General features: G+C 40.8%; 1 protein-coding gene across 3 annotated transcripts; it reads left to right on the plus strand.

The window, feature by feature from the left end:
* The first annotated feature begins 381 nt into the window (after window positions 1-381).
* On the plus strand, window positions 382-18641 carry cdca2 (cell division cycle associated 2). Of its 3 annotated transcripts, none has more exons than XM_030061102.1 (16): window positions 382-582; window positions 1273-1488; window positions 1683-1819; window positions 2267-2438; window positions 2788-2945; window positions 3358-3507; window positions 6468-6603; window positions 8659-8987; window positions 9765-9816; window positions 9914-9988; window positions 11622-11770; window positions 11983-12045; window positions 12840-12908; window positions 14164-14329; window positions 16928-16966; window positions 17259-18641. In XM_030061102.1, the coding sequence occupies exons 2-16, from the start codon at window positions 1290-1292 to the stop codon at window positions 18329-18331; spliced, it is 2967 nt and encodes a 988-aa protein (XP_029916962.1). In that variant the 5' UTR covers window positions 382-582; window positions 1273-1289; the 3' UTR covers window positions 18332-18641. The 3 variants fall into 3 exon arrangements, with proteins under 3 accessions (XP_029916962.1, XP_029916963.1, XP_029916961.1); XM_030061103.1 differs by having other exon boundaries at window positions 383-582; window positions 1296-1488; window positions 12837-12908; XM_030061101.1 differs by having other exon boundaries at window positions 384-582; window positions 12837-12908.
* The last annotated feature ends 6004 nt before the right edge of the window (window positions 18642-24645 follow it).

The following is a 24645-nucleotide window of genomic DNA, read 5'->3' on the forward strand; positions in this document are numbered from 1 at the left end:
ATCAAAGAGGAAAGTAATCTAACAGAGCTTTCTCTATGTATCTATCACTGAATAAAAAGCATCTACATTGCACTCATGTCGAACTTACATCTCTTCATCTATTGGCTATTACTAATCACGTGGTGTCTTTTCTGATATTTCTATTGGCCAGTTCATATGAAACGAGTACCGTCCCTCTCTGTGGTATAAAACACGGAAGTTAGTTCCCCCAGATGATTACTTTTTTTTTTTTTTAGTTCTTTTTTTGTTATTACGCGTTATCTTTCAGTCACACATTTTTACATTTGTGAACAAGAATGCAGTTTGCACAGAGCGTATCTGAAACTGTCCCCTGCTTGTTGTTAATGAAGTTGTCTATTTTTGCGGAAGGATCTATGTGCTACTGTCGGCTCTCCAGCTGAGGCGTGGAGGGTTATTTGAATTCCCGTCTGGACAGTGTTTTTAGTTTCTTGTCTTTTTGTAACAAAAATAATTTTATATGGCATTGGATGTGCCATTACATGTTTTTTACATAGGGTAGACATAAAGTTTTTATACACATATTTTAAGGCTATAAACCGGCGTCGTTTTGACATTTGCACGGTAAGTTTTGGATGTAGCTCGTCCACTCACTAAAAGGTCTGCTGAGGTAGACCCAAATTTAGCTAACAGGCTAACAGGCGCCATTCGCAAACATAAGGAAGTCACGAAGTTAATTTGAGTGTAATAACATCCTGCAATTACCTTAGCTTGTGCATCAGATAACAAGCAATGCATGCACTTACCATTTTGTCAACAGTTGCTACTGTAAACTGATATTGCGCTTTGGTATAGAGAGAGACAAACAGCAGGCACAAGACCTGACAGTTTGATGTTTCCCTGCTTGTCGGCAGCCATGCATCAGTTCACTGCTAAAGAACGACTCGGGACGAACTGTTGCAAAGATCCACGCTTCATTTTGACTTATGTCCAGTACACCAACTATCATTTATAGCGATAAATTTTGAGTCGACGGCAGTAGCGAGTCGTGTGACCCTGTGCTGTAAGGTGACATGTTTGTCTCGTGGGCCTTGTCAGTTCGTAAATTGCGTCATGTTGCACCGAGTAGTCCTAAAGAATATAACACTGACATTTTATGAATGCTTAACGTTTTGTCCATACAGTTTGTTCAACGCATTTCATCATTAACTGTCATGGCCTGCAAATGTTGATGACAGTATACTGGTACTTATTCTAAGTGGCGGGCTGCTTGGATAGTAAGCTAATGTTGTCACATTCACCTTTTTGTGCCAGACTGTTTTGTATTGTTGATGCAGAACATGACTAGTCCAGAGCTGAATGCGGCTGGCATTGAGGGAGATGAGGAGGTGAGAAAGTTATCCTCCTCAGAAGAAGAGCATGTTTCTCTCTTGGGTGACACCTCAGCCCCCCTGAATTTCTCCCAGCTCTCACCCTCTCGATTTGGCATTTCCACCCAGAGTTTCATCCCATCTTCAGCAAACCACAAAGGTGAGACCTCCAGTTTGCTGTTACATTGCTTTTCACAGACGTGTTTTCTCTTTATTTGCTTAGATGCTGTGGGCTACCACAGCAACACCACTGACACCGCACTGGTATATGAGAAATCATTTTACTTTTGTGATGCTTATTTGTATTACCAACATAGTGTCTCTGAACTGGCAGTCCTCTCCCTCTTGCTATAGATAAGTCTCGTCTGGCTCAGCTAAAGGCAAGGCGGAGGAGTAATATTGGTGTCCGGGGTTCCCCGGAGACAAACTCCCTCATCCGCTACATGGCACAGCAGAGAATTAAGACCCCACCGACCTATCAAACTCCAGAGGTGAGATGCACCATGGCATACCGTTAAGTAAATCTTGTACCTCTTTCATACCGTATCAGAGGGAATAGATTGGTGTACTCAGAAACACTGACTCTCACAAAACAAATCATAAAACATAAAACTCTGGCACAGGTCAGAGTTGAGAGCCAGATCCAATTCTGCCAGGTGTGAGAGCTCAATGCTAAAACCCCCTATGTTAGCTGCCATATCTTATATACACTAAACATGACAGCTTTCTTTGATATTAATAGGTGTTAGCCCATAGAGAACTGATGGTTAGAACAGAGCTATTGTGTAAAGTGGACATTTCCATAATATTGGATCACTTGATTCTGTGTGTGGAAGTGATATCCGGCAAATGTGCAGACTGTCACCATAATTGCAGGGGGCCGTGACCCGCCAAATTTCACTGCTGAGCAGAGTTTGTTTTGCTGTGTCACCTCCCAGCCTTTCAAAAACAGTCCCTTCCTTCCCCGAGTTGCTTCCACTCTGAGGCAGAAGATGGCCTCCTTCCAGAGCCTGATGGATGTGGAGGAGAGCGAGGTCTGTGGTCCAGCGCCAAGGCAGGACAGCGAGACTGGAGGATGTGTCGAGACAAGAGATTATCTGTCTGCTGAGGGTGCGTCAGTGCCACAGGATTAATGGTTTCATTTCACATCAGGGATATATGCCACTTGGATTTCTTTATGATGTCTGGAAGCACTGTTTGCAAGCAGTGACCTAATACACATAAGCCTGAATTTGACAACATCTTAGAGTAGGCATTTCTTTAAAGCTTGGTCATCTTCTTAAATGGGCCAATCTGTGAGCGGTTTTGTTGTTGGATGGTTGACTTTGTTATCTCCTTTTGTTTGATCATGTTGTTTTTCATGCAGTATTTGTTTTTTTACTAAGTTGTCCCCAAGTCCCATTTGTTTTTGTATGTTTATGTAACTTGGTTTGTTGATGGGTGAATTTGTTCCTTTCAGATGACAGAAGCCTTGATGGTGGGAAGGAGAACTGCCCGCCCATGATGACACCCACACCCAACAAGCGAAGGCGCATAGGACCTGTCAGGGACTGTGTGGGGGAGATTAGGGGGGCCAGCACTCCTATCCTCCGGCACACCAGTTTAAAGGAACAGGAGGTAGTCTCACTCTGACCATCCATTTACGTGACTGCCGTAAATAATTCAACTAAAAGGTTTTACTCTTGGTTTACTTTGAATCAGTTGATTATTTTTAACTCATGTACCTCTATAAGTCTTAAGTTTGAGTGGTAGATCTCATAAAACACTACAGTACACTGGTACTAGCATCAAAGAGGGGAAATGGTAAGCACTCTAAGACAAACAGCTTTGTCGTGAATACTAGCTACTCTTCCAGTTTGTTTGCATGTTTTTTTTTTAATGTTGACTTGAGTCTTTGATTTTAAGTGCAGTGTCATCAAATTCTGATCTGTATCATTCTAAAAACTACAACAACAGTTCTTTAAGTTTGCTGTTGTGGTGCAGCAATACAGGATCAAAGTAGAAATGCTGACTCCAGTCATCTCCGCAGGCTGACAAAGAACCGGCGATACAGGATGGGTTGCAAGGACCAATTCCATCCAGTGAGTCGGTGGCTGATGTCCAAGCTGTGCTGTTTTTTCCACCCGTTCACCTTGATCCCCCTTGTGATCTCCAAGCCTGTTCCCCTACTGATCAACAGGTTAGGTTTATTAATTGGTTATATTTACATGGCACAAACAAAATTACCGGGCTTTCAAGTATGTTTTAGCCTCATTTCAAGGGCTATGATTCACTAAGCAGGTGGTCAGATATGGTGTTTCATAACAATGTTGTCTGTAACAACCAGCATTAATGATAAACTGAAACAACAAATAATTCATTGTGCCTATGACTCAGCACACTGTACAGGATAGGCTTGATGATGAATGTTGAGGAGGCAGAACATTTTTAAATTAGCTGCGTGTTATATTTCATTAACAAAACTAGTAAAAATTTAATTCTGCCAATGTCTTCATCCCATATTGCTCCTAATATCCACTTGGAGATCTCTGAAGAGCTGCCTGGTCTTTATAACAGCACTTCCACTACCTTTCATGTTGCTTCATATAAAATAAAAATAAATTAAACCATATGGATGTATACATCTTTGCTCTGAAAAGACAGTGTAAAAACAGAAACAGAAATGAAAAGCTATAAAGTTAATATCAGAGTGGCATTGAAAATGTGAGAGCTACAGTTTTTTTCTGACCTCCTTGCACAAAACGGCCATAATCTCTCATGTGGAAAGCTCTGTTAATTTGTTTTCTTACCTACCTCCACAACGCATCTCATAAAACGTGCAAGAAATTCATGTTTGTTTGTTTTTTCAAAGTTGAAACTATTAGGAATCAGATATCTCCACCCATTCAGGGTTTATCTGTCTCTCCTGTGTCTACTTCTGTATGTAGTACCGAATCTCACTCAAGGACCCTCTGGAGATCTGTCTCCTGCACGAAACCTGCTAGGTGTTCTTTGGATGCTGTTTTCACAAGGCTGTTGAAAGAGGTCCTTGGTACTGTTGGGCCCACTATCCTAACTATTTTTAATAACTGATCGGTCTTTGGTCTCTTCCACCCCCTTTGTTACTGTTGCTAGGTTGGACAAGTGCTCAGCCATGGAGAATGTGAAATTCAGCAATAGCCTACTCAATATGTTTTTTTCCTGCAGTTTTAAACAAACAAAACATATGTTATATATGTACACTTTCAGCATCTTCTGCTTAATCTAACTATACCAGGGTTGTAGCAATTTGACCTCTGCAGTCTATATGACAACCTTTGAAAAGGTGGCTCTGGCATGTCCAAGTCACACTTTTCCAGAAACTTAAACCTTTAAATGGTTCTTTCTTTCTGTGTTTGTTCCCACAGTTACAATCAAACATGTAACACATTGTTAAAATGTTCAGGATCTAAACATGTCATGGTCAAAGAAATTGCCCTTAATATTTTTACGGTATATCTCTTGGAAGTCATCGGCATCATCCAGGCTATGCATGGCTAAATTAACTGTCTGGCTGATGGCTTAGCTAGTAAAACACGGCGCGGCATTTTGGCTCAGTGGTCAGCACTGTCACCTCACAGGGAGAGGGTCCTGGGTTCGATTCCTTGCTGGCTGCCCCGGATCCTTTCAGTGTGGACTTTGCATGTTCTCCCCAAATCTGCATGGGTTTCTGCCAGGAGCTCCACTTCTCTTCCACAGTTCAAAGACATGCAAGTCAGGTGAATTGGTGATATTAAATTGCCCCATGTGTGAATGTGCTTGTTGGTCTGTCTGACCTGTGATGGACTGGCGGCCTGTCCAGGTTGTCACCCTGCCCTCTGCACAATAAGCGCTGATACAGGCTCCAGCACCCCTGTGACCGTAATTAGGTTGAGCAGTTTGAAAAATGAATGAATGATAGTAAAGCAGCGCTCTGGTCAGGTTCAGGTCACATTAATTTAGCATAGTGTCCAGCTGTAATCTTAACTCTTGGTTTGGTCATTTTATGAAATCAACACAATAACTTACCTTCAGTCAAACACAGATGTGCTTGTTAATCTTAATTAATATTCATGTGTGGTGGGACACAGGTGTATCCAGAGGAGATGTGTGTCTCAGTCTTGTTTTGGTTTTGTTCAGTCTCTGTGTGTCTCTGCTGCAGGAACCGCAGGCACAACATTTCACAAGGGAATGTTTTTTAAAGGCAGCAGCATAAACCTCTGAAGACACTTCAGCATCATGAGGAACTTCATTCATATCTATGTAGACAGCTGTATGTCCAAGGGCAACATTTACTAAGTTACAATTGGCTGGTTCTCTGTTACATTTAGAAGGAAACAGAGAGTTGTTTCAGTCGGTTGAGTTGATTACGTTCTCACTGCAAGCAACCTGCTCCAGGGTTCGAATAATAGAAGCAAGCCGAGACCAGCCTTTCTTGGCATTCTTGGACTGCTTCTTTTGTCCTGCATCCGAGTGCAATTGCTGTGTTCACATATCCCCAAACAAACCAGTCTTTGGGGCGCTTTCAAAACAGCTGCTCCAAATGAACCAGGTGTGAAAGCACCCTAAATTTAACTCTGATACCTGTAGATACCCTGAATGCAGCCTTTAACACTATAGACCATGCTACTGCGCAATTGGCTGGGTGTTACTGAGTTAGCTCTTGTCCAGCTTAGTTCTTACCTTCAGAACAGATGCTGCTGTTTCACTTGTTAGCTCCTCGCCCACCACAGCTCAGCTGCAGAGCAATGTTCCCCAAGGTTTGTGCCAAATCCTTTTTGGTTTGTATATGCTCCCCTTAGGTCATACAATTCAAAAACATGCTTTTTCCCTTCATTTTGATGCCAATGATGTGCAACTGTACCAACCCATGACACCAAATGATTCAACTAGTTTTGCTCCTCTTATTTGCTGCCTTACTGACATCAAGTGCTACATAGCTCAAAATGTTTCACATTTTAGGTTCTGAGACTGGGAGTAGTATTAAACATAATAATCTAATGATATTAAGTCTTATGTAACAGCCTCCTCTGTTAAGTGATCCAAGGTTCATCAGCTGCAGTCCATCAGAATATGTGAGATCTCACAGTCTCACTCTTCCTCTTTTATCCCTCTCTCTCTCTCTCTCTCTCACATTCACAGACACGACAGGAGGGTTTCTTTGAACTCCAAAGCCCCAGCAGTCAGTCGAAGGACCCAGCAGCTGTTGTGCCAGCCCAGACTGCCTCCGCCTTCCCCATGCCCTCCCTGCCTTCTCTGCAAGAGATGCAGCCCACAGGTAAACACACTGCTCTCTGTGGGCCATGCTAGTATAACTGGCCTTTCATCCTGGTTTACCCCTGCCTTTGAGGCTTACCACACAGAGCTTAGTATAGAGAACGGGAGACCATGTGACCATGTAACCATGCAATATGTGTAGGGGTCCTCATGATTTATGTCACACCATTTGTTAACATTAATGTAGTTTATAGCAACTATGCGAGCATAAACACATTGAGAATAAACGAAAAAGCTGCAGCAAAAGGACCTGGCAAACACCAAATACAGGATACTTTACGGAGAGAAGCTTAACAAAGAAGCAAAGGACCAGTGACATTACTGAGAAAATAAAGGAAATTAACTGGCTAGATCCATACAAGCACAAATAGTGGACAAGTTATCTCGATGTGCTACTGCAAGCAACATTTCCTGACGTCTCTTGAACCTTGTTTATGGCGTGAGCACACACACATTGGAGCAGATTAGGAATTATAAAGCTCCATGTGACGCTGATTCAGTGGTTCCATGTCAGGTGGAATCGTGTTACTAACATTGCCATATCACTGTGTTTTTAAGTTGGATAAAGCATGTAATCCCCCAGAGAGCAAGCTGCAGCTAAGACATCTTGCCAGTGATCATCTGAGGCACATGTGTCAAACCATGTGCCATGGAGGGCCAAGAGGCTGCAAGATTTCATTGCAACCAAAAACTCCATGAGTTGATATAACTGATTAATCCCTTCTTTCCGCTTGAAGGTGAGGTGATCAATGAAATCACCTAGTAGAGTTTGGTTGGAATGAAAACCTGCAGCCTTTTGGCCCTCCATGGCACATGGTTCGAGACCCCTAATCTGAAGTGTGGGAATATTTTAGACGCTATGGTGGTATGTTAGCTCTGCAAAGTGGAAATGGCTTATATTAACAGTACATCTGCTATGCACAAGTGCTTGAATCGAGCATCCAGTAGTGTTTTCTTGAAGGCAACAAGACAGTACCAAAAGTGCCGTTAACTTTTTGTCCCCACCCAAGATTGATTATTAGGATTAGGATTATCAAGACATGGAACATGTTTCTGTTAGTAGTAATCACTTAAAATGATTTTGTAAATCTGTCTTCATCACCCCATGTTAAAAGTTGTGTCTGCAGCAGTGCTCTTAATGGTAATGCAGCATTACACTATGTGTTGACTAACGCTGTTATTCAGCAATTTTATATTATCTGTTTAATGGCCGTATGTGAGTGACAAAATGTCTTAAATGTATGGTAAAGATGGCTGTTAAATTCTGTAAAACTTTTCATATTTTTTATGGCCCCACACTGATACAAAATTCATTTGCCAGTGATTATCTTAACTACAGGTTATGCCAGTAATTAAATGAATAAATGTTATAACTGTTAAGTTTTTTTTTATGCAATAAAAATACTGGTTCTCCAGCCCAGGGAAAGGGTTGCTATGACATACAGTGAATATATATTATATATTTTGAATATTTTTTATTTTTCTCCTTTTATTTGGAACCTTTGTACAACTTTTCAGTAATGATGAAAGAGTAATAATGAAAGGCAACAATAATACTCCAAAAAATACTAAAATAATAAAATAAGAAATGCTGAAATACTGCTGAAATGCTGAAATACTAAAAAAATAATAAAAAATACTCCAAACTGCAGAAAATAAACTCCCATATTAAATTACTGTAACAAGTTGATTTGTGACACAACAAATGCACAATAGAGCAAAATATGGAACAATAGGCGTTTTTCTACCATCGATATATATCGCCATATCGCACAGCACTTGGCTTGATGGAATATAAAACTTTTCTGAAATTCTGCTGTGTGTGATACTTGTGGCAATAACACCTGTTGTTTAAACAAGGAGCCTTGACTGTGCAGGCTAAATGTCACGCTCTTTCTCTAAATAGTGAAATCCAATACCAAGAGCCATGTGCAGTGTGTTAGAAACCACAGCAGAGCAACGTGATTTCTTCCCTTTTCACACATTACATCAGAAGCATATCAGCTGTGGAAGGCATAGGGGCACATTTCAGGTTTCTCTGTCTCTGTCTCTGCAGGGGTGGTCAGTTCCTCCGGAGCCTCCACATTGAAAAAGAAGAAACAAGTACGCTTCGGAGGTCCACTGTCTCCTGAGTTCTTTGACAAGAACCTCCCACCCAGCACTCCACTGCAGAAGGGGAGCACTCCAGCCCGAGCACCCACCCCAGGAGAAGGCTTTCAACTGCGCTCAGTGCTGAAGACCCCTCAGATGAGTGAGCCATGCCCCTCCCTGGCCCAGCTGAACCTAAGCAGCCCCTCAGTGTTTGGTGCCTCACCTACTCTGGCAATGCCTCGCAGCGGTAGAAAGCAAGCTGTGGGCGAGGATGCTGTAGAGAAGTGTGGAAAGGTAGCATGATGCCAGTATTTGTGTATAAACCCTTGTTCTCCTTGGTGTTGTTTCCATTGTAACTCTTGATAACGCAATGGGCAACAGGTGTGCAAATTGTTAATGTGCATCATAAATTAATCAGGGTCAGTACTTAGGACAGAAATAATGTAAATAGTGTAATGCAAATAAACGGCCTTTCTCTACTAAACATGTTAAATTAAAGGACAGTTCCAGTTACTGCTTTTGTACTACACTGCACACATACAAAATATTACTGTCTGCCATTTTCCAAAGCATACCACACTTGTTTAGCTCTTTCAGTGCATTGTCCTTACCTCCCGTGCACCGTCTCTGATGTGAGACTTATCAGTCGACTTGGAGCCAATGGTGCATGTGTGCTTTTTTTTGTCAGAAAATCAAATTTGGATGTCAAATGATAAACAGAATGAATGCCAAGAAAAAGATGATGTGGATTTAACTGGTTCTTTCTTTTAACTGATGTTAGTCAGGCTTGCAAATAGAAAATATGTTTTCTATCGTGGAAGTCCCAGATGACTATTTCTCACCAGCAGGCCTTCAGACTCGTGTGTAAGTGTGTTATGATTTGGACATTGGTTGGTAGTAATGTAAAGTATGTGTTCACTATAGTACCTATGGTGAAACATGAATAGAAACTGAAGTTGTCTTTTAACCAGGACATGGAGCCCTATCTGGAACACTGTGTGCATGTAAATGTGACTGTAACAGTCATTACAACAAGTTCTGATTTTATTTTTTCTTGGCCTTTTTCTTCAGATTGCCTTCCCTTCAGTGGAGGAGCTTGACTCTATGTTGACAAACAGCACAGGTTGGTTTTTACAGGTGATTGTCCCTGAGAAAGAGCCCAGCAGCATAATCAAACACTGTTGTATGATAATGGTGCTTTCCATTTCTTATATTTTCAGAGTGTACCTGGGAAGCCCAGCCATTGGATTTAAATGCTGCTTTCCAAGAGGAGTCTCTTCTCGAGATGCTGACAGGTGAACTGCAGTCTCACTCCTCCCTCCACTCTTCCTCTTTCATCATCACTTCACCTCCTGTCTTTACCTCCCTTCGTCTCAACCTTCCCCTGTCTCCCTGAACCTCAATGACTTGTCAAGGTTTAACAGTTGTATCAGTGACTGTCAAAACAGTAAGGCTCAGAGCTGAAACAGAAAAGGTTTTTTTCTGTGATTTCAGGTTTCCTGTACATATCATTCCCATTGATCTGAACATATGTATACGTGTTTTTTTGTTTGTTTGTTGTTTTTTAATTCCTGTCTTCCTGATCATGCTCTGTGCCAATAGAGAACTATATGTTCAGCCCTATTTGGGTGGGATATGGAATATGTGGCTTGTAATGAGGATGATAAAATATTAGTCATGCTCTTCTGTTTTATTTATTGCTCAGGATGGCATATCACCAGATGGAGGTGCATAGTGGGCTTAGGTGTTCCCAAATGCAAAGCCTGTTAGTTGTATAATAGATAAACCAAAGGCATTCAGCAACTTCCACTGCAGTTCCACAAGTTCACTCGTGTTTATCCTACTGTTAGAATATTTGCATGTAGTTTTAAAATCCCCATGAAATGACCTCACATGACCTCTACTTCCTGTGAAACAGAGTATCTTAGATAGTGATATCATCCTGCACCAGTGGGTGTAAATCTTCAAATCTTTAAACATCCTCGCTCATCCACCTATCCCTTCAAATAAAACTGTGTTTCTCTCCCAAACTGATATCCTATTGATTTGCACTTGTGAATGATCCTTCCCTGCACAATGTCCCACCCAAACATCCTGTTTCAACAGGAAATACATAAAATCAAGAAAGTAAGAGTCCATTTCATGGGGTCTTTATGTGCAGCTCCATGATTGTTGGGCTTTAGCTTCTGCCAGGATCATACCAGTTAAACTGACAAAGGCCACCGTGCCAGTAGTGTCCTCACTTTCACAGTCAGAACAGGAATTGTACACTCACCTGTCATCAGGAAGTAGTGCAACTGGTGCCCAAGTCATCTTTAAATGAGTGTGAACAAAGCAGTCACTCTTGATTGGACAGCTAAATTTATCGATTACTCTTGATTATTGCTTTTATTATTCTATTGATATAATAATTAATTTACCCCTCAAAAACCTTCTTGTTAATTTTTTAAAGATTTTATTAAATCTTTCGGTCTTATTTTATTAAATTTTATTAAATCTTAAAAACAAACAAATTTGTGATAATAATAATAATAATAAGAAGAATAGACTATTTCTCAGATGCTGGATCAGAAAAATGTTGGACCTCAAATTCAAAATGATTGCTGACACACAGATTAATTTAATCATTGTATATCATTGTAACCCTTCCCCTGGACGGGAGTCAGTATGTTTACTTATTGTAAGTACTTTACTTAAAACTTTAATAGTGAGTTATGTCAACAAGTCACCCTAGCCCAACCAACAAATGCCTTCTATCATATAATATAATGATGCTAGGTAATGAGCACTAGTATTGATATTGACTGAATGGGGAAATCACTGACATGGTTGCTCCATATGGGATTTAAATAAACAAATAGCTCCATAATTTATTACCAAGCCTGTCCTGGAGAAAATAATCCTATCTGTATTGGGTTTTTCCTGTAGCTCCTGCCCTAGAGGCCAAACCCAGTGGGCCCTCCAAGATCGATATTCTAGATGTGCCTGAACCCCTGCCAGGAATGGAAATGCAGCCTGAACCTCATATTGAAGCTCTGATCCCAGCTCCACCCCGTTTGAGCAATCGAAAGAGAGAGGTTTGCCATTATCACAATTTTTCTTTTCTTTATTTATCCCATTTGTTGGAGAGGCTTTACGTTCATGTGGTCACACACATTGACACCTGGGAACTGCCCAATACAACTATTCTTCTACTGTTGCTGTACAACTTATTACATCATTATTACCCATTGTTCAGTCCCACACTGAGAATTTTTCAAACATAAATTGAACATTTCTACCTTTCCAGGCAGGACCAGAGCCTAAATCGAGAATTGAAGTTCCAGTTCGCTCCAGCAGCCGTAAGAGAAAGGTCTGCTATTATCATACACTGCTTGCAATTGGATCTTACTTTGAGAAATCCGTTTACAGACAGGGTTCCTTCACAGTCTGGAAGATTATGGAAAATTATTTTGATAATTTCCAGGGCCAGATAAGTATGGAAATAAAGGAGAGAGTATGGAAAATATTGGCTTGAGTTTTGTTTGTATTTGCAGTTTTCTAAAAAGCATATATCAGAAATTTCCATAATAAATTAATCAAACAAGCAGCAAATTTGATTTTATTGATATTTGCAGCAGACAGTGGAATACGTTATATTTTGACTGAGTGGGACATAGCAGCACCTGCATATATTCACCTGTACATATTACGGCGTGGAAATTAATGGTGGCACTTTCTGTCCACAAGGCCACAAGATGGAAAGAAAGTTTTCTGAGAAATGGCTTACCCAGTGGTTGGAGAAGGATCCTAAAACATAGAAAATAACACAGTGCAAACCATGTATGAAATCATTCAACAGATTTGTGGAAATATAGGTCTGGAAAAGTCTGGAATTTTGGAATGGAAAATGTGTAGGAAGCCTGTACACATCCATTTACTTAGCAGAAGGGATCATCTTTTAAAAAATGCAGGGGTTTTTATCACACTCTTAGCTAATCTAGTGTTTAGTCCAGCTGGATCTGGTCTAATCATAGGTAGAGGATAGCGTGTGCGTGTGTGCGCGCGAGAGAGAGAGAGAAAGAGAGAGTGAAAGGGGTGGGGGGTGGGGGTTGTATGTGTGTCGATATAATATATCCTGACGCCAGCTCTCTGTTCCCTCAGCAGCCAGAGGACAGCAAACCTGTGAAGAGGTCAACACGCTCCGCTGCCAAGTCAGCCTCTGGGAAGATGAAGGTGAGTTGGCCGGGTCTCACCATTTGATTTCTCTTCACACCACTTCACCAAGGGAGCTGCAGACAAGTCTTTCTTAGAAACTGCCAAAGAATCAATGGCTGCACAACTGGGCTATAACTTATTTTGCTTTACTTAAGAGGAAGAACATTATATTTTGAGTAATAAATAAATTCAGCATAGATACTTTATTGTACAACTGACTGCTGTCAAATGTCATCAAATAATTTGTATGGATTGCTGCTATACAGTGATGTAGGGAATGATACCTAAAGCTTTCATCATAAGACAACACGCATTTTTTAACAAATCACATTGTTGCATAGGCAGGTCTTCTATGTATGATGTAATATGTTGGAAGATATATTTGACCACATTATTATATTCTCCATAGAGGAAACAAAGTCGGTTGATTCACCTGGGAAATCAGAGCCGAGATCATATTCAAATGAAATTACTATCATCACCACAAATGCACTTTGGGACTAAACAGAAACATTGTCCACACTGTCAACTACCTTGAGTCTACAAAGAGTGCAGGCTGTTGACTCAACCATTTTGTGACTGCTGGGGTGTTGCACAAATTGTGGATTGAGGCTTTAAAAGTGTCAAGTTACTGTTCATACAGTTACTAACATGAGAGTTTGGAGAAAATTGTTAAAATTTAAGTTTCATTTTTGTTTTCATAGCTGAGATTGCAGTAGTCTCTGATGTCAGACAGAGAACATGATGCAGACCTCTTAGATGCAGCAGTAAATTTAAATGAGTGCTATGGTACACATCGATACATTTAGCAACTTTTTATTTTGTGGTGGCTGTTGCAATGTTGTGGTGGTTTGCTGCAGATGAATCTGTGTATGGGGAAACAATGTCTTTCCTGTTGAGTTAATAATTAGCCATGCCCTTTCTTTCTCGTCATCTGCATCCACAAATTCAGTGATTCATATACAGCTTGTGTTTTGCAGCAGCGTTTGTCGCTTTCCTTTTTGGCTTGCAGAGTGATTTGTTCCAGCCTTAGTGGATGAGGTGCACAAACTCAAGAACATAATTAACCAATAAAAAACAAAAAAAGCATACAGTGTCACTTGGTGATGATGTCAAATAGACAACCAGTGTACTATTGATTCATTATGCAGAAGATGTGCAAACAAATCTTAGAGGTGGAAAATAATGATTCACCAGGCTTGGTTTTTTAGATGCCAATATTGGCCCTGTATTCGTGTGACCCTACTCACCATGTTTGAACGTCTCTCCATAGACCTCCAGTGTGAAGCGTCGGTGGGGCAATAAGGAGGTGGACCGTTCCTTGTATGGTTCCAGGGAGTATGCTTCCAAGAACCCCAACCTCAGCCCCATCACTGAGACCCTGTCCTCCACCAGCCGATCTCCAACACCTCAGGAACCTCGCTCTAGGAGATGTACAGGTAAACCACACTTGCGACCATTTTGGTACCATGCACTTCTGGAGCTAATCTTCCACTGAACAGCTTGAAATCCAAAGAACAGAAAGGAACCTTCAGGGTTTGTTAGTTGTTGTTTTTTTTTTCCACTGATCAATCTCTGGATTATCCTCCCAATGCTTCAACGTTGTGTCATTGTAGAGCTCTTTATCACATGTAAGTCCTTGATGATAGCTTTTGTATTTTGTATATTGTAGCTTCCAAGTTTCAATAGTGCTCAGAAAAGTTGTAAAAACTAAATGGTTAGGGGTTTCTCGCCTAGATCTTAACATTTTGTGTTCTCATTAAAAAACATGTCTGGTCAAAGGGAAAATATAGTTTATTAATTTATTTATTTGTATTTTTATAAACTATAATAATAATAGATAAATCTAGATATGTTATATTAGAGCACAAGGTGGACAAGCACCCTTGCTCCTTCTCAAAAAGCTATATGCTTGCACATGTTATTTGCTGATCAGCCCACACTGCCAATGACTATCATCTCAGTATTTAGGCTTTGTAACAATCCTACATGGATTTTCTGATATGCAGGTGCAACTCAAAAAATTTGAATATCATGGAAAAGTTCATTTTTTCCTTAATTGAATTCAAAACGTGAAACTTAGATATATTTTAGGTTCATTGCACATAAAGTAAAATATTTCAAGCCTTTTTTGTTTTAATTTTGATGACTATGGTTCATAGAATCAGTGCGGCATGGAGGCCATCAGTCTGTGGCACTGCTGAGGTGTTATGGAAGCCCATGAACATACTTTCAGAAGGTTGACATTTCTGTATTATAAATCCTTTTTTGATTGGTTTTATGTAATAGTCTAATATTTTGAGATAGTGGATTTTTCATTTTCATGAATTGTAAGCCATACTCATTAAAACAATTAAAACAAAAGTCTTGAAATATTTCACTTTATGTGTAATGGATCTAAGATATATAAAAGTTTTACTTTTTTAATTCAGTTAGAGAGAAAGAATGAGCTTTTCCATGATATTCTAATTGTTTTAGATGTACCTGTACATACACACATAAATAAAGCAACATTTTTTTTACTATTTCCTTGATTTTTTTTTTCCGCCCAAAATGGTAAACACATGCATGAGTCACTGGATGTAGGATGGATTGCACTAAGCATCATTATGCACAGTCAGTTATTTTTAGCTGCTACCAGCTATGTCAGTTTGACAGTTAGTCTGTACGGTCGACTTGTCTTTCACAAAAACTTCCAAATAACCCCACTGCTCGGGTACAGCTGCAACTTTCAGCTTTCAGTGTAAGATAGAAATGTACAGTCCCTTTAGCGCAGCTCACTCATAGGGGAGTTCCTGGTTCTGATCCCTGGCTTGGCTCATTAGGTTTTGTTTTTGGTTTCACAGAGCTAGATAGGTCACAGCTGATCACAAGTAACATTGCTGTCATCAAAAAGACAAGTGTTATGCCACAACACACATTCCTATTAGAGTTAATCATGCTAGCTTGTAGTCAGTCAGCTGGTTGAAGCTGGAGAACCTTTTCTTTGTGGAGGCCTTATACAAACAATAAAAGTGAACCTGGGGAAGGTCTTTGTATAAACATTCCTAATTAAAACCAATGTAATTACAAGTGAACAGTAGAGCTGAATAATATGGTAAAAAGAAAATCATGACATAATTTTGACAGATGCTACAATTTTGATATGATTTCTGATTTTTGCATCATAAAAATTATGAAAGGGATGATCATGTTGTCAATGTTCTTGTTGAACCAGCCAGTTTATCTGGTGGATTGAGTGTTTATTTTACCAGACCTTCACCTTCCCATTGACACGGCACTGACATTAAACTACCCACATTTGACCCTGGATAACATTGTGTTTTTTCTGCAGTCTGTATGAAACAAGTAGGTTTTCTTATGTCGAGAATTTAGTTTGTAGCCCAGGGCACCATAAAACTTACTTTATAATGCTGTGTTGTCACATTTACCTCTATCTGAAAATCACACCTCCTGCCATTTTCTTTACATTTTTATGTTCAGTATGTAGGATATTATGTCAACATAGTGATATCTGTCTGAGTATGTGACATATTCTTATAAACACAGTAACTGAACAGGAAAACATAGAAACTTGCTGGCACCACAGGTTCCTCATCTAAAGAGGTTGATCTGATTAGATTTTGCACCTTCCTGTATAAATTTGCATATTAATGAGGAAAATGCTTTTTTTTTTAATACTACTAATACTCCTTGAAGATCCTTTAAGATATGGGATTCACATTAACAATGTCCTTGTATTATGTTAAGACACGTATGTTGGTACAGAAGCATTTGTTAATGTGTTAATGCATTTTTTTTTTTAGCTTAATGAAAGACCTCAGCATATCTGGTTATGTTTAATACATCATGGTGATTATGGCAGAGCATTCGGCAGCTCAAGTGCCTCTTGTTTTAAATTAATTTCCCAAACCACTCTTATTCAGAATACTTTTTTGTCATTGTGACGTACTGTTATGCATAAGAATTGATGTGATGATCAGGCATCATTCTGGTGTCTTATTACACCATTTCTAATGTCCCATAATATCCCACAGCTTCCAGAGATACTCCAATCAAGTCCAACCTCCTGCTGGGTAAGAATAGATTTAGCTACTTTGTTGTCTGTGGAAAATCCTTGTAAACACACATTTTGATTTTATTTCTTTATTTATTTTTGCATAGCTCCTCAAGTGCAGAATAATTTGCCATAAATAAACACTGGTGAACATCAAAAATCCAAGGTTGTCAGTCTGAGGAGAAGCCAGGATTTCTTGATTCCTGAAAAGCATTAAATTTTTGCTGGTGCAAGTTTGATTTGCCTGATATGTTTAATATTAAATCAGCAGTCTTGCACAATGTCCATGAAATTGTTCTTTCCTCCAACAGTTCAAGATCAGGAGTCTCCTCTTTCTCTGTCCTATGTGGGGAGCCTTATCAACAGTGACTCCATCACCGGGGTGGCTATGGGTGCTGCTGTGCTCCATTATGGCTCACCAGCAACTAACAACACTCAACAGATAGTTGACATCACCACTACAAGCCCCCAGGGAACTCCTTCAGAAACTCCTGCTGAACCTGCGGCCCCCAGTAAAGATGGGGCAGTAGGGAAGGGTAAAAAGCACTTGGGGCCGAAGCTGAGCTGCGGGAATGGCAGGGAGGTCAGAGGGAGAAAATGGAAGGGAAGGAAGGTTAGTGTCTCTGCTGATGACTGCCTCAGTGAAGAGTGTCAGGACCAACAGGAGACTTGTGGGAAGGGAGACGGCTGCTGTCAAGAAGAAGCTGCTACAAACCAAAAGGCATCAGAGGAAACCTCATACAAATACATTGCAACTGAAAATGTGGAAGTTAACACTGGAGAGGTTTGTCTGCAGACCCCTGTAGATAAACCCTGCACACACACAGATTACAGCGCAGAATGTCATACAAGTGTAGAAGCACCCACTTTGGCCCACACGTTCTCAGAGGTGGGAATCAGTGAGACTGTGAGCTTTTCAGACAAGAATTTGGCAAACCAGAGGAAGTCAGCACCGAGAAATGCAGAGGCTGATATGGGAGCACGGTGCAGGTCCAGAGGCAGGAGGAGCTCTGGATATCATTCAGTGCCACCAGAGAGTAAGGAGCAGACTAGCCAGGCAGCAGAGCACCACACAGACCACAAAGCAGAGGAGAAGAAACTGCGAGACCAAGCAGCCAGCCAACTGGAAGCCAACCATCAGTCGAGCTCAGCCCTCGCTCCCTGGCAGGCAGAGTTCAACTTAGAGGATGTGTTCAAACCTGTTGCCACTAGAGGGCAGCGCTCAGTGCGCCGAAGCCTGAGAAACCAGAGCAACGTAGACCACAGCAGTGGAGATTCAGGCCTGGCCTGGCTGCCCCGGACCTCCCCTGACTCCAGCACACAGGCTCGCAGGAGGACCCGGGGCCAAAAGCTCAGTGGCACCGCACCCGTCCAATCTCCCTGAGGAAACGCCTGGTGAACGCCTCCCGCTTCCTCAGTATAAAGACACTTTCTCACTAAACTATGCTTTTAATTGCCACTAGATCTTCCCAGCTAATTGGAGATGTCTGTCTAAGTGACTCTGAGTTTTTGTCAAAATCAGTTTTTACCAGGTAATTCATGTAAATAGAATAAAAAAGATTACAATGTCATGTTCTGGATCAGCAGTTAGTGATTTCATTATTAGCTGAGATTTCAGGGGATATGCATTGCATTGATTTTTCTTTACGTGTACCTCCCTTGTTTTCCTAAAATAAATGGAAAAATGATTCCAAGAATTGTCTGACTGTTTTCATGGTAGCTAAAATAGTGATGCTTTTGTTCCCGGCAAATTATCAGAGCTGGTCAGTAATTTGAAGCCAGTTTCCCTTCAGTAACCAAGCAAATCAATACCCTGAGCACCCAGTCATCTCCACTGACCACCTTCCAATCAATAGCCTACCACTATGTTAGTAATCACAGTGCATCTTCAGCCTCACTCCATAGCCACTGAATAGTGGCTTCCAGTCAATATCTTCTCCTTATACACAGATGAAGATGGCTATTCTGCACTCACCATCCATCAGGCGAGTGTAGGAGTGTTGGAATAATGGAATAGTGATGGAAGGAGAAAATGTGGCTTACACACACAAATCATATTAATAAGCGTGATTGATTGTGTTTATGTGTGGTTGATTTCTCTTTCAGTGATGTATATTGCAGGAGAAATGATGGTAACTCAGCTGTTGACATGCTGGCCCGTGTCCAGAAGAGGTCCCCCTCTACACTGGTCTGCAGCAGCTCATAGCATTAGCTGAAGCCATAGCTATTGAATTACCATAATATCCTATCAGTAATGTCAATAATAAGCCAGTTAGCGAAAAAATGTGTTATGCAACTACCTCAAATGGCATCAGATAATCCAGTCTGAATGGACATTATTGAGTTTCCAGGAAAGTTTACGCAATATTCCTCATAACAGTCATTCAGACTACATTGGTTACATGGAAAACCTCCCTTGTTACGTCACTTTACACTGTATTCATGGAAACAAATTAGGCTGTACGATTGAAAGGGGTTTGTAATAATGAAATATTCAGTATTTAACTGTTACCACTGTCTTAATGTGCAGCTATGGGGTCATTTCAGGATCATTTTCCTTGAGAAAACCAGGAAAAATGTAGATGTAACTGAGAATTTATGCCTAATTATTATGTGAATTACTGTTTTGATTTACATTTAGAATTGTGCCAGGAATCTACAGTCACACTCATTGTTTAAATCAGCTCTTCTCTACTGGCTCCATCTGTCAAAGGGGAATGGAGTGCGACAGCATGATTCAAATTCAGTTCACATTGGAATATTGGCCTCTGGAATGATGCATGACTCTAATCTATCCATCACTGGGTAATTGACTCCCTCCTTTTACATCAAGTCAGTCAGCCAGCTGAAGGACACCAGAGGCTTCTGGCTCCTGGTCCAAGCCAAGGTCTTTTCTGTATTCCCTCTGCAAGACGGATGGACAGGCTGATAAACCCACTTCCTTGATAGAAACCTCTGCTGGCTCCATGAGGCCACAGCGCCATCTGGTGGTGACAGATATGCTACACACTAGCCAGTTATTCATCTGTCATCCTGATCAAGTATCAGCATCTAAAATTATTTTATTATCAATGAAGGAAATAGTTTGGCTAGTATACATCCATGTATGCCACATGGGCTGTTGTGTGTGATTACTGATCAGCAGCAGAACCTATTTTGAATCTATTTTTTGCAGAGCATCATGCACCCCTGACTGTCTAACTTCAAAACTGTTGTAACTGTTGTGTCTGTGTGAATGGGCTCAACTGCTGCACCTCTATGCAGGGGGGTTGGGGTGGTTTCTCTGTGTCTATTTGTGTGTGTATGTATACAGCTAAACTGCTGCACCTCTATCCAAGAGGTTGGGGGGCTTTGCTTGGTGGAGGTGGAGTGTTTTCTCTGAGAGTGTGTGTGTGTGTGTGAGAGAGAGAGAGGGGTGTGAAGCTGAAGCCCCTGTCCCTGGCAGACGGGCACAGTGAAGACGGCTTAACACAAGAACAATGGGGTCCTTTGACCAAAACGACGCCCCCAAGACATGTGGCCTCCTGTCACCGTGGCAACCCCCCATGGGACAGGGAGCGGGCTGACAGCTGGAGAGGAGGACTTACAAAAATGGAGTCCATTTCTTTCCACTGAAGCTCCCTAGCCCTACTCTATCATTCACTGCTCTTCCTCTCGCTCTCTTAACTGGCTGTGTGTGTGTGTGTGGGTTACATTTCATTTTACAGCTTCATGTGGCTGACCTTATGGGTTTGGCTCACCGCCCATCTCACTCCTCCACACAAAAAGAGTTATAGAAGACAGAGCAATAAATCAAGTTGTTATAGGCTCTTGTTCCTTCCAGTAATAACAGAGAGCATTGATCTTATTGATAAATATAAGGCCGAGCTGCAAGATTTCACACTCACTGTATGCTTGATTTTACGCCTCGTTCCAAAGCGGATGAGGACTCTCTGTACAGACAAAGAAACATAATACATTATTTGTACCTTCAGATTAAGCGACTTTCGTCTTTCAATTAGTTAATTAGTAGCTGAATAGTATTAAGTTGTCCCGCTGCCCAAGTCCTTTCTGCGCTGGGTGCTGTGAGCCCTCTATTATTGATGCACAGAGGCGCGCTCTCTAAGCCCTGCACAGCTCTCCTATGGAGCTGAAGACAGCAGGAGGAGAGTAACAAACAAAGGCAGGACAGCAACAAGAGACCCTCTTGCTACTCGGCTTAGTTTGCTGTCCCAGTGTGGGTGCATGCTACAGCTGTGGCTGGCTCCAAAACCTGCTTCCAACAGGTGCTTATGTATGCAGCACACAGACCTCGTACACAACCAGGGGGTGCGATTGATTTTTACGTTATTGAACTCTTCCATCACAACAGACACTATATCATTTTTGGGGGAGAAAAACCATCTTAAGTTTATCATTTAGTATCAATAAGACATCCGGTCTGTTAAAGTGTCACCTTTCTGCTATCAATCTTTTTATTTTTCTTTTTGTATGGGTAGATTTCACTCTTTTCAAATGCTGAATGTCTCCCAGAGGAGCAACTAACCCTTCACTTGTAATAGTCCAAATGATAAATCAGTGTGAAATCAATCAGCAACAACCCTCCGTATTTCATTTTATGATTTTTGAGCAAATATAGTGATCAACAGCTTCAGAATCACATTCAGTTCCTCAGCTTGCACTACAGTGAAAAATCAACAGCCATTTTCAGGTAGAGATAAAAGAACTTTTTTGTTTGAGGACAGTAGGTAAAGTGATGCACTACCACTGACAGGGTTAAGGGTGTCCCAGAGGCTGCCAATGCTACAAATACACATTTGCAAGGTAAGGCGCTCTGACTAAATGCATACCAAGTTGGCTAATGTCAAATCTTCCTTAGAAAAGCTGCTATGTGTTTCATATCAAATCATTACCACCTTCATTTTTTTTGTCAGTGTAATTACCATAAACAAACAAGACCAACACTGAGAGGACTGGCAGCCTTGAGCAGCCTCTGCACTGTTTTGTATTGTTTTACACTGGATTAGATTTGGTGGTAAATTTTACTTCCTTTATGGCACAAAAATGGAGGAGGGCACTGCTCTTTTAATTTGTGCAAATGCCATATAGTGGCATTTGCTGCTCCATAGTATTGCAACTGATCATCCAAGTTTTGATCAACTCCTTCCCTGTTGCAGGAACGCGTGCTTCACCAGGACTGGTCTTGGATCTGGACTGGAAAACACGATTTTCAACCAGTGACCTAAAGCTGAAAAAATGTTTTAAAGGATGAACATTAACTCGTATTTTTTGGGGGGAGTGATTATTCATGCTTTTTTCACGCCGTTTTGCTTGCTAACTAGTAGAACTACTGTGTTTCTGAATCACTACTCAACAGCTTCCCTTAGCACTGTTTGTTTCACTGCATAATGATATCAAACCACAAGTTAGGAAGCAACAGCACTAGAAAAGAGCATCAATTATGAATCCCCAACAAATGTGTGAACCCTTTAAAACAATGTTGCGGCTTTGGGTTGAGAGGGATGGGTCAAACTTGGTGGATCGCATGCACTCATATGGAGCAGCAAATACCACTCAGTATATAGGTATGAACACAAACTGTCACCTGTAGAACACAACAGGTGGTGATGTCACCTGCCCCCCAAAAAATGGTATCCTACTTTCCACCATTGAAGGCCAGGCTTCATGGAGGTTTGGGTTTAGGGCTAGTTAGTCTTTAACTTTTGATGCTAGAATTTACAGTATTGCTGGTGTGAGATAGAGGCAAGCAACTTCCTCAGCCAAGGTCTTATTTGTTTAACCCAGTTATCACAATTAAGTCACAATCCTACTCTGACATTTAAAAATGCTACACGGCGCACTTCATCTTTCCATAGGTGTGCTATAGACATGAAAGGCCACACATAATGTGTTGTAATATACATGATTAAAATGAGACACCATTCAAATCACATATGACTATTTCGAGGCAGCGTTTATGTGTATTTGTTAAAGCAGAAAGTGAAGGACAGCCAGCAGACCATATTGTCAGTATTGTTAATGCATGCAGCATGGGACAGCAGCTACCCAGGGACATACCTGTACAAATCTGCTGAATATCTGGGCATGTCCCAACTTGGTTCCCATGAGACTGACACAGTGTAGACAGGAAAGGTGTGCCAGATGAGCAGAAAAAGTTAGGGCGCGTGCTGGAGCCTTGATTCGTTTAACCTAGATAGATGATGAAAATCACCGCACCTTGACTGAAGTCCAGGCTCGTTCTTTTTAAGTGTCTTGATCTCAATTAACATAAGTTAAGTAGGTGGAAGGAAACCTGAGCTCTATCAAAGACAAAGTCTGAATTAGAGATTGCTGAAACAAGATAGAGATCCTTTTATCCCTTGGTGGAAAGAGCAGTACAGATGTTTCCATCAAGAGACCGACTTTAGTGGATATGAGCACGAATCCTGAACTCACACAAGAAAAGTCACTTTTTATCTAGAGATTAGTGCATTTCCATCCATTTTAGAGTACCCAGGGATGAGAATATTAATGTTCTACTTCTGAGCCGTCTAATATCATACTGTACATGGAGACATCTCAATGACAAGGAGCTAAGGGCACCATGACTTTTTGTTTCTTTCTCTCAAATGTTCAGTATTATCTGAGGTCAAAACTGTTAGAATATATTTTGATTATCAGATTTTGCTAACATGTTCTCTCACAGACCATCATTAGTGTTACATATTCCTCAACACAGGGGCCATACAGATCCTCCTCCAGAAACACTGAAAAACTCAACAGCAAATATTTGCTGCTCTCATGAAGCAGGGAGCCTCGCCAGCAACATAGTTTTGAAAAGATGGTTTTATTTAGTCAAACAGATAGATATAATTAAAATAGCTAAGCAGTTGATTTCAATGCTTTTCCCAGAGATGTTGCAACCGCTGACTACAATTTATGGAATCAAAACACATTACAGCACAATAGGAGAGCATAAATACAGAAGTGGTGGGCTATAACTCTCTTTAACGTATACTTACATATATAAATCACATCTATAGCCTTAATGTATTACAAATATACATTTACTGTCACATGCATATTTGTTAATCCTCAAATTGCATTCCAGGCATGTACTGTAAATACATCCCGTTGTCCTTTAATTATGCTGACAGCTCATGCACTCGCAAGGTGGTTGCTCATAGTTACCATGGCAACATGTGACAGTTATAATCAAAGCTCTGCGACTAGTTAATGTCATCAGCCAGGGTTTGAACCACTGATCCATGCACAGCACACTTTCCAATGTAGTTCAGTGGTTTGAACAGATGACAAATAAACTGTGATAATGGCGATACATACTAACATGCATACATTTACAGGACTTATTTAAAAAGAAATACTAGTTCAAACCCTTGTGTCACTCCTTTGCAAGAGCTGATGTTGGCTGAATATATTAATTTAGGTCAGTGCTGCCCACTTATCACAGAAGTGGCATTCATGTAGGTGAAGGACACTAGTTTTCACAGCATGTAAATGATAAATATTTAATGTAACGTTTCACCTCTAAGATACATATAATTGAAGCAACAGAGAGCTTGATTTGGTTTGATATAGACCATTTATTATCAGAGGTATAGGGGATGAAACTTAATTGTAATTCATGAGTCTGTAGGCTATATTTCAAGATATGTTACAGGATGCATAGAGGTATCCACAGAGTTGGATCATCCTTTT

The sequence above is a fragment of the Myripristis murdjan genome, chromosome 9, assembly GCF_902150065.1.
Source record: "Myripristis murdjan chromosome 9, fMyrMur1.1, whole genome shotgun sequence".
NCBI classification, from domain to species: domain Eukaryota; kingdom Metazoa; phylum Chordata; class Actinopteri; order Holocentriformes; family Holocentridae; genus Myripristis; species Myripristis murdjan.

Coding starts and splice junctions, on each gene's coding strand:
- cdca2 (XM_030061101.1), top strand. CDS start 1,290: ATGCAGAACATGACTAGTCCAGAGCTGAATGCGGCTGGCATTGAGGGA. Junction 12,046..12,836: donor CCAGCAGCCGTAAGAGAAAG/GTCTGCTATTAT, acceptor CTGTTCCCTCAG/CAGCCAGAGGACAGCAAACC. Junction 16,967..17,258: donor CAAGTCCAACCTCCTGCTGG/GTAAGAATAGAT, acceptor TTCCTCCAACAG/TTCAAGATCAGGAGTCTCCT.